This window comes from Gouania willdenowi, chromosome 6, assembly GCF_900634775.1.
Source record: "Gouania willdenowi chromosome 6, fGouWil2.1, whole genome shotgun sequence".
NCBI lineage: Eukaryota > Metazoa > Chordata > Actinopteri > Blenniiformes > Gobiesocidae > Gouania > Gouania willdenowi.
This window is the reverse complement of record NC_041049.1, coordinates 57,637,700-57,647,407: the sequence shown is the minus strand read 5'-3', so window position 1 is coordinate 57,647,407 and position 9,708 is coordinate 57,637,700. Positions and strand designations below refer to the sequence as shown.

The 9,708-nt window shown below is 36.2% G+C and overlaps 1 protein-coding gene across 3 annotated transcripts in view; it reads right to left on the bottom strand.

Annotated features, from left to right (window-relative positions):
• Positions 1-1,418: 1,418 nt before the first annotated feature.
• hydin (HYDIN axonemal central pair apparatus protein) overlaps positions 1,419-9,708 on the bottom strand; it is a 68,655-nt gene continuing 60,365 nt past the window's right edge. For all 3 annotated transcript variants that reach the window (XM_028448832.1, XM_028448834.1, XM_028448833.1), the window contains exons 81-91: positions 9,106-9,258; positions 8,870-9,037; positions 8,232-8,341; positions 7,842-8,064; positions 6,928-7,137; positions 5,555-5,718; positions 3,790-3,940; positions 3,445-3,675; positions 3,140-3,355; positions 1,922-2,191; positions 1,419-1,622 (exon numbers count right to left, since the gene is read on the bottom strand). In XM_028448832.1, coding sequence (XP_028304633.1) covers positions 1,422-1,622; positions 1,922-2,191; positions 3,140-3,355; positions 3,445-3,675; positions 3,790-3,940; positions 5,555-5,718; positions 6,928-7,137; positions 7,842-8,064; positions 8,232-8,341; positions 8,870-9,037; positions 9,106-9,258 — 2,097 coding nt within the window. In that variant the 3' untranslated portion in view covers positions 1,419-1,421. The remainder of the gene's footprint in view (positions 1,623-1,921; positions 2,192-3,139; positions 3,356-3,444; positions 3,676-3,789; positions 3,941-5,554; positions 5,719-6,927; positions 7,138-7,841; positions 8,065-8,231; positions 8,342-8,869; positions 9,038-9,105; positions 9,259-9,708) is intronic.

The window sequence follows — 9,708 nt, the reverse complement described above, 5'->3', positions numbered from 1 at the left end:
AAGTTGATTTTGCAAGAAATACCCTGATGTATACTTTATTCTGACTTTTTTTTTTTTAAGTGTACACAGTGGGCACACTAGTCATACTCAACCGCCCCATGATGCATTGCAAACGGAACATAAAATCGTCCTGAGACCGGCTTCAAGCTAAAAGTCAAACATCCTCTTTTCAAAACAAAAGCATCTTTTCTTGTATGTCATTCGTTTTCTGAACACTTTTGTAAATAGGGCTCTTGTTTTGAAGTTAACCGGAAGTTTTGTCAGTAGCAGAATTGCGGAATTCCAGATTGAAAGTTTTCTGAATCAAATGATCACATGCTGATAATCTACTTGGTCACTTTCTTGACTAAGATGTTTTCATAACTTTCAAAGGTGGCGAATCAACAGATATTTAGCCTCCGTGTGCTTCAGGTTTTTGTCTTTGTAGGTTTGAAATGCATTTTGGGAAAATTGGAAGTATACTTTAGTGGGAACAATCATCATCCTAACCCACCTTACCATACTTTTAGTATATAGTACACAGTACATACTCATTGAGTTTGCAGTGCTTAGTACTTTGTATGACATTTTGAACACAGCCTCACTAAACCTCCACAAATCTCTCAATCCAAATACTAACAAATTACAGTCAATAGGTGGTAGTTTTTTGGAGAGGCGGGGCCTAAAATGGCGGTTCGTGAGGTAACAATTCACCAAAACGTCAAACCACTATTCTCAGCCAATAGCAAAATTGTAGTGTAATAGCTGGGTTTGAACCCATAGAGGGCAGTCACTCTTCCATTTTTACAACAAAATATTTCAAATTAAAATGCTCTAAAATGTCAAGAATTGGATTAGGATCAATCAACAACAAATTCATTCCCCAATTCCATTTGTTTTCAGTTGAGAAACATGTTTTTTTAGGTTTAAATAATGTTCCCTAAACCTGTCACTCCAGCTCCCAATTAAAATGTGTTTGTGCACATGTATGTGTGCACGTGTCTAACCTTTGGTAATGAGGGACTCCCCCAGCTCTGCCCTTTCTGCTGGTTAACTCGTACTTCCTGTAATGTGCTGACAGTAAAATAGCTCACTGGGTGGTTTGGACAAATTAGCTGCTGGTTTAGAGGGTGACACTTTAACAAAGAGGTGAAGGAGATCACCACGAACAGCAGCACAGACAGGTAGAGTGTGATGCAGGGAATGAAGTGAATACTCGTGATTGCCCTCCTGTGGAAATGTAGGTGTAATGGCAAGCATGAAAAGCTTTATCTGCAAAGTTTACCCAAGGAAACATCAAATCAACTACTCAAATGACCTGAATACAAAATGTTGACACATTTATGTGCCATGAACTCTAAATGTAACACACCACTATGCAAACACAAATAAAACAAAAGGTAGGTAAATCTCAAATAGATTTATTATTCATATCTCTTTTTTCATGCAGAGTCACCCTTCAGGTAGTAGACCCATGAGCAAGGCCTTCTGTGGCCCTCAGAGCTCTGACTGGTCACGGTCAACCTGCTACACAACTGTCCCACTGAGGGTCCGGGAGGAGCTTCAAACGACACCTCGATGTTTTGGGTTTTCTTGGAAAGCATGCTCTTCACCGCTTTGACAGTAAAGTGAGGGCTCTCAACCTAGAACGAGCACAAATAATACAATGATTACATAACAGCGACAAATGATGAGGAAAAATTCAATTAAATAAGCAATATCCATGAAGAAGGTGAAGATATAATGCGTGTGCTACACTCTATAAACTGTTCCAAGCTGTTTTTAACTACGTTGGCGTCACACTGGCAGGCACAATTAACTGTGTAAATGTTTCAAATGAGCTCGACTTTCTTTATCAGAATCAAATCTATTGGCTGTTTAAAACGTGGTTATGTCACTCAGTCCATTGTGTAATCATCACATTCTTAGATGAATACATTACCTGGAAAGCAAACTCAGTTTTCTGCAGGAAGACGTTTTTAAAGTGGATGTTGATGCTTTGCCCGTTGCTGATGCTGAATGGACCCTGGGCTTTAGGAGGAAGGCAGACCCCACACAGAGGGAAGATGTATTCTCCTACGCTTCCATTGGACACAGTCAGCTGACCTCGGCTCTCCCCGAGCTGATGGGGCTCAAAAGAAACTTCCACTCTGGCCTTGGAGCCTGGAGACGCGCTGATGTTCTTCTTCACTTTGTACTCTGGACAATCAATCTAGAAGCAAGAACAAGATAATTAAGGCCTGTTGCTTCCATCTCCAAAAATGAATTCAACATAATATTGATCATTTCTTTTAAATTTGATGAAGCTCTGCTTATTTGACATGTTAAGTTTTCTACTAGCCTGTCCACCAAAGCATGTTACTGTAAAAAAAAAATTTTTTTTTTCTACTTAATGCATTTATATAATTACTGATTATTAGAAAATTGGTGTCTTAAAGAGATGAAGATGTTTTTAGGACTTCAGCTTTAAAAAAAAAAAAAAAATCAGAAAAATTAACATTTCAACTCAAAGCTCATTCGCGAAGTTAAAAGTTAACGGTGTACCATGAAGTTATTTAACTTGTTTATAATGTGTTTTTAATTTAAATCTCATTCAAAAGGCTTAACAGTGACAAAAACTGCTAATTAGCCAAAATCCCAATTCCACATCCATTATATTTTCTTTTGTGGCTGTTCTTGCTGCAGTGTTATGTACTAATAAATTCACTCATTAAACACCTTGTGCCACTAAGAGATTATTAATTGTTAAAGTTACTGTCTATGTTATTTAAAATTTGGGCGATGGGATTTGTGGTACAGTAAGTAACATTGCAACATATTGTTTAATGCTAATATGAATTGAAAATCAGATAAAAAATTGCAAAGTATTGTTTTAAAACTGATAATAATGAAATTTCACCAAACATAATTGGAAAAAGTGTTATTTTCCTCTGCATATTGTACTGAAGATGTTTCTAAGAGGCTGTTTTTTGCTTTAAATTGGAAAAAATAAATAGCAAAGAAAACGTCCTATAGGTCCCGTTGCCTTGATTATTGAAGCAGATATTTGGTGAAAAATCTGGTATTTTTCATGCTCCGGTAGAATCGTAAAAAATGAGAAAAAGAAACTTACAAAACATAAACCTTTGTAAATTAATTAAATAGAAAGCCTTTTTTTTACCTCAAAGAAATACTTGGAGGAGTAGCTGATGAACTTGACTACAACACATTGCCTGCTGCCCAGTGAAGTGCTGAAATTGACGGTTTTCTCTGGTGGAGGAGGCAGAGCTCTGAGTATCAGGTCGTAGTGAAAGTAGCCCAGTTCCTCACTGAACAGAGTCAGACGTGCTGTGGACTCTCCCGTACATGAAGGGTGATACTCAAAGCTCAATGCACCCTAAATACAACACACATAAACACACACATATAAGTCATCAGTAGGTTGGAAGAAAATCATTTCTTTTAACAGGAGGATTTAGTGTTCACCTTAGAGTTTCCAGGAACCGTGTGGTGAGATGGGGCCCGGATCGCTGAGCTTTTGCACTCCACAGTGAGGGTTGTGGCTGCGCTCAGTGGGTTTTTCATCTCTACGGTGGCAGAGGAAGTCCGACGAACAGTCGCCTCCAGCTCGATGGTGGACAGAGCTCCCGGAGGTGCTACTTTGAAGGTTAAGAGGTAAAATAAGTACTCGCCTGTCTCCTCATTTCTGAATGTCACCTGAAGAAAGAAAGAAAGAAAGAAAGAAAGAAAGAAAGAAAGAAAGAAAGAAGACGTGTAAACAGGAATGTGAACACTTTCCACAGACGTATTTGTGTAAGAGAGGGCTCAAACCTTGATGGTAAACTGTCCTTCTTTGTATGAGGAAAATGATAACTCGTACTCCCTCTTGGCCAAAGCAGCAACATCAATGTAGCTGAAACCATTGATTGACACTGTGGCGTCTAGTTTGTCTGGCTTCACTGGTTCAACCAGGACAGAAAACCTGAGAGGACAAACATGCTTTGTTTAATCATTACAACATACAATTATTGCATTTCTAAAAAAAAAGTTATTGAAAATAGAAAAAAATAAAAGTCTTAGCTAACAAAATGTGATGTGATGATTGCATCTGACCTCACCTACACCATTAATACCATTACAATCACTTAACACAGCAGACAGTAGACACACACAGTCAGAGTGAAATATGATATTTTCCTTGTGCTTATTGCCTTACCAGTGCCAGCCCAAGAGAAATGCTACTTTGTGCAAAACCATGATAAAATATAGCATCACTTTTTCAACAAGCTATTGTGGTCCATCTATTAAAATATGCACTTCCAGTTTGTATGGCTGTAAGTTAGTTAAAGGCCAACATGTTGTCATGCTTCAGGCACACACTCACTTTATGCACTGAATTTTTGGCAGGAAGTTTTATACATAAGGCTGACATTACGCTATCGTGTCATTAGCATGAATAAGGTGTCGTGAAGGCTGTCATTAAGTGTCGTTCACAAAATTATGACACCTTTGGAGCTATGTTGGCAGTTTTTGGGATAGGTGTAGGAATCTAATGGGGTTAGGTAGGGTTAGAGTCAATTATATTTTTCAGATACAATTACGTTTTCAGTTACCCATGTTCAACTACAATTCAATTATGATTACAGCGACCAGTAAAGTCAGCAGAAAGACAATTACAATTACCTTCTCAATTAATAAGTTCAATTACAATTATTCACAATTCCTGAGCCTGAAATAAATAACCTAATAAAAGTTAACCTTCCTCTTGTGTTAGCTTTCTGTTAGCACCTCTGATGATAACGGGTCCTAAATCAGCTGTAAAATAAATATCTATCATCTTATTTCTTTCCTATCTATTGGTTACATTGTTAGGCTTCATAATCAATGAAAATATAGGTTTTAACATTTATGGTGTAGACTGAGCCTTTTTTGTGTCAGTATACCCCTAGATTATTATTTTTTTTTAAATGGTAAAATGTGGGTAATCTTGATATGAAACATATTTTAATAATTGTGAACTACATATGTGTACAACTGCACATGGAACTGTAACATGGTTCTCCAGTTGTGCGTTAAATTATAAAATTACAATTAAAAAGTCAACTATCTGAACTTGGTTACAATTTAATTACGATTACGACAGCAACAGATTTTTAAAATTAAAATTACGATTATAATTACACCATAATTGTGATTAATTATCAATTACGCAATTACAATTATAATTGACCCCAACCCTGGTTAAGTTAATGTAGGGTTAAGGGTTAGGGTAACAAACGACACTGACTGACAGCCTTCATGACACCTTATTCCTGCTAATGACAGGTGTCATGTAATAATAATGACAGCATAATTTCAGCCTTAAGAATAAAACGTCAAGTCATGTTACCAAAATATTTATAAAGGGTCATGTCATATATCGGACATTACAATTAATACAAATCTTTGGTCAAGGGTGCTTTTAAAAGCAGAAACATTGAGCTCTGTATGATGACGTCTTAAGCCTTCATAAGCTTATTAAAACGTCTAAAAAATACATAAGAACCACATCTAGGAATATGTTATGTGTTGTGGCCTTTAGAAGAGTGTGTTGTACCGCTGTGGTCTGCTGAGCCAGTTGTGCACAGGAAGCCGCAGTGAGAGTTGAGTTTTAGCAGGAAGCTCATTCACAATGGAGTCTTCTGGTTTGGGACAATCAGCAGTTCCCTGCAGGGCGTACAGCATCCCTGACCCATCAGGGAAGGAGAAGAACACTGATCCCTGTAAACATAACAAGTATCAATATTAGTTATGTTCAGAAGTGAAAGTACTCACGTTACTGTAACTGAGTTGCTTTCATGGGTACTTGTACTTTTATTAGTTTTTTTCTAAATCAGTAATTTTACTTGTACTTAAGTATGTTTTAAAAGAAGTAAAGTCATTCGTGACATTTCTACACCCAACCGTTATTGTGCAAATTATAATTTTTTTTATAATTATTGTTTTCTTTCCGTTTCATGGTCTCACACTGAACATAATCCAGAATGTCTTTTTAGCTTTTTTTTTTTTTTTTCAATTGAATTAATTGCCGTTATCTTATTTTAAAAAGTATTGTACATTTTGACAAACCTTTTTTTATTTTGTACAAATGCCTTTGTGGAAAACAAATTAAGTTCTAATTGTGCAAGATTTGGTCACATCCTTTTTTAGTTATACTGTACATGAGATGTTTACTGTATGGAAGGAAAGCGTGGGAAGATTTATTACCAAAAGAAAAGGCGGGGGGTGAAAGTAACTAGTAAGTTTTACTTTGAGTACTATTTAATTCAGCTACTTTCTACTTGTACACAGTGTTGGGAGTAACTTGTTATTTTTACTACAGTAATATATTTCTTTTATAAGTAACTCAGGAGCGTAACTCATTACAAAAGTGAAAAGTGGTAATATATTACTAGTTACTATTAAAGTAACTCAAGTTACATGTATATTTAATTTAAGTGCATATTTGCTTTGTTTTCTCACTGTTTGTAATTATTTGAGGAAAAAAGGATGATCATTACAGTTAAATATAACATATAGGGAACAAAAAAAGAGCTGTTTGCTCCTGAAACATCAAAAGTATTTGAAACAAAACTTAGAACGATGTTATTCGAACACTATCAGTGTGATATAATCAGTGTTCTGAACCAAAAGTAACTCAAAGTAATGTAACTCAGTTACATTTTTTTAAAAAAAAGAGTAATATTGCAATACAAATATATTACATTTTTATCCCAGTAACTAGTAATATAAATATATTACAAGTTTAGAGTAACTTACCCAACACTGCTTGTACATGCGTATTTTATGAATGACTTACTTGTACTTGAGTGGAATTTAATCAAGTAATAGTGCTTCTACTTGAGTAGTATACTGTATATCAGGACTCTTTATATCTCTGTTTATGTTAGGGTTAGAACTTTTCCTCGCGTGTGTGTGTGTTTTGTTTACCTTGTGGTTTTTTCCATCAGTGGTCATGGTCAGTGGTTGGTAGATAATATCCAACGTCATGTTTTGATGAGGCTCAAGTGAAACCAAGAGTTGAGTGCTCCACTCTTTGCCTTTGATGACAGGTCTGACGCTGCAGCGTTGATTGGTGGGATTGAGCAAAGACACGGGCAGAGTGTGTGAACCGCGCACAGGGCAAGCAAAGTTCATCACCTGTAAAGAAAACAGAGATGAGTTCAGTGACACATATACAGTATATACTGTTGCTACTTGAGAGTGGTGCCAAGAGCAACAAACTCAAGTCTAGCACTTATTCTCAAAGAAAAATCATCTAACGATGACAGATACACAGTATATTTGGTGCCTGTAATTCAGTGGTTCCCAAACAGGGGTACGAGTACCCCATGGGTACAGCTGCACATTGCAGGGGGTACTCTGAAAGATTTAACAATTAATTTAAAAGTAAACAGGAAATATTCCTCATTCCTTTTTAGGCAATGTTTTGAACAAATTCACCACAAACTAATAGTACTATTACTCAATACAATACTACATTTTCTTATTATTTATTTAAACAAGATAATTTTATGCTGTTGAGGCCATTTTATTACACTTATGACAATAAGAGACAACAATTAGCTACATTCTACATAGCAATTATATTTACTTACTATTGAAGTAATCACATGAAAGTGAAATTAGGAATTACTATGTTTCACCATTTCTTTCTGTTTTACACATTTCTGCCTCAGTAACATTTGATCTAAAAACTGGAGTCACTAATGACATGATTCAATATCTGTTTTTAAAAGACCAGACAAGAGACTGAAATAAAGCCATTTTCCAGGATCAATGTAAAAAATGTAAAGAGGTGTTGCTTGTGCAGTGTGTATGTATAAAAAGGGATGGAGTCAAACCTCTTTGTTGGGAGAAGCTGCGACACAGGAGGCTGCGACAGTGAGTTTGGTGGGTGAAGAGGAGCCCTCCACCAAGCAACACAGGTTCTCATATCTTGTGTTATTGCTCAGTTTGACAGGGGCATAGGTCAACTCAAATGGAACCTTCATTCCTGGACAGATGCGACCTTTAGCTGGTGTGATGGACAGCTCTGCAGGAAAGCTTTCTGCTTTCCACTGGAACCTACGAAACATTACAAACATTGTTATTAAATAGGATTTGATACAAGGCCACTACAACAAAAACATTAGTTTTCCCTTTAAAATGTCAAAAATCATTTTACATACATTAAGGACTTCATCTAAATGTTTTAAAACAAATATTTTAAAGAGATAGACTATCTAACTCACCTTGCATTGACCTCCCCAGTATTGGTCAGGGAGATGGTTTTCTTAGCTTTGCAGCCAAGGACTACAGCACCAAACGACAGCTGGACCGGGTCAAGGAGAACCTTCACATCCTGGAAGTTTACACAGAATCATGCATTAACATTATTTTAGTCATTTATTGATTTTATAAGACCAAACAACAAATCTAACCTCCAAATTACAGTATATCGGTATCTAGAACAGGGGTCACCAACCTTTTTGAAACTGTGAGCTACTTCCTGTCTAGTCTGAAGTTAGAAAAGCACTTCTTAAATACTACATGTTCATGGTTTCACGTTAATTAGAGGTTAATTCAATTCAACTATATTTATATAGTGCTAATTACAACAAAAGTCATCTCAAAGCGCTATCAAAATATAAAATTTGTAATAAAAAAAGAAAAAGGAAAAATAGGCAAGATAAAAAAAAGGCTAGCAGTAACTTAAAAAGGTAGGAAATCTAGAATATATGAAAATGTTTCCCCCCAAAGGAAGTAGGGTTATTCATTCATATACAACCATAAACAACTATCATATGACTTGGCCTCCATTAAACATCTGTGTAATAAAAAGGAAAAAAAATATTCCTTGTATTAATTGTTGATAGCACACGCTTTGTACCTGGCAGCAGCCGTCAATGGTCAGCAGGGGGTGTAAGAAGCCTGAAAGATCTGCCAGCAGCTCAGCAGTAAAGGGAAGAATGTGCTGACGAGGTGAAAATAGGATGTCAACCTCACATGAACCGTTGGATTTCAGCTTCAGCTTCCCAGCTGGAAAAATGGACAGATCCTGTAGAAAATGATCCCAAGTTAGGAAATGTTCACCTCAATGCATGATAAGTGTGTGTTTCAGCCCACCTTTGGATTCACTGGGGTGTTAGCATTAAGCACCAGGCTGAACTGAAGGTCCAAACTGCTGCGGTTGACAACAACCACTTGTTTTTTCACCTTCTGACCGGCCATTAGAGTTCTCAATTTCACTTTCCTGTGACGAGCTTCTGCCACTTCCAGCTGGTACACACACAAACAATGAAATGTTCCATTAACTGTCATTAAGACACAAGCTTACAGAAAAAAATTACATCCCAAATAAGACGTACAAAAACTACAGATGTACACTTTGGCAACATCGAAAGTTTTTATTAGTGAGAGTATCCTCACTATTGTTTTACATGTACATCATTGTTGTAGAACAGAATTAGTCCGATTTTTACAAATTTTACTGCATTAAATTATGAAATTGCATTAGATATGAGACCGGAAACTGAATTTCCTTTTTTTTGGCACAGATTACAAACAGTGGTTATTCCCTGTATTTTTTAATACTGCACTTTTAAATTAATTTTTTTATGCAGGTGATTAGTTTAATTCAGTTTTTGATTAACATTATTATATATGATGTTACTTGTTTCCTGTTAGTTCAATACATTTTAAAATGTGTTCATTGTCAGGAATATTTGG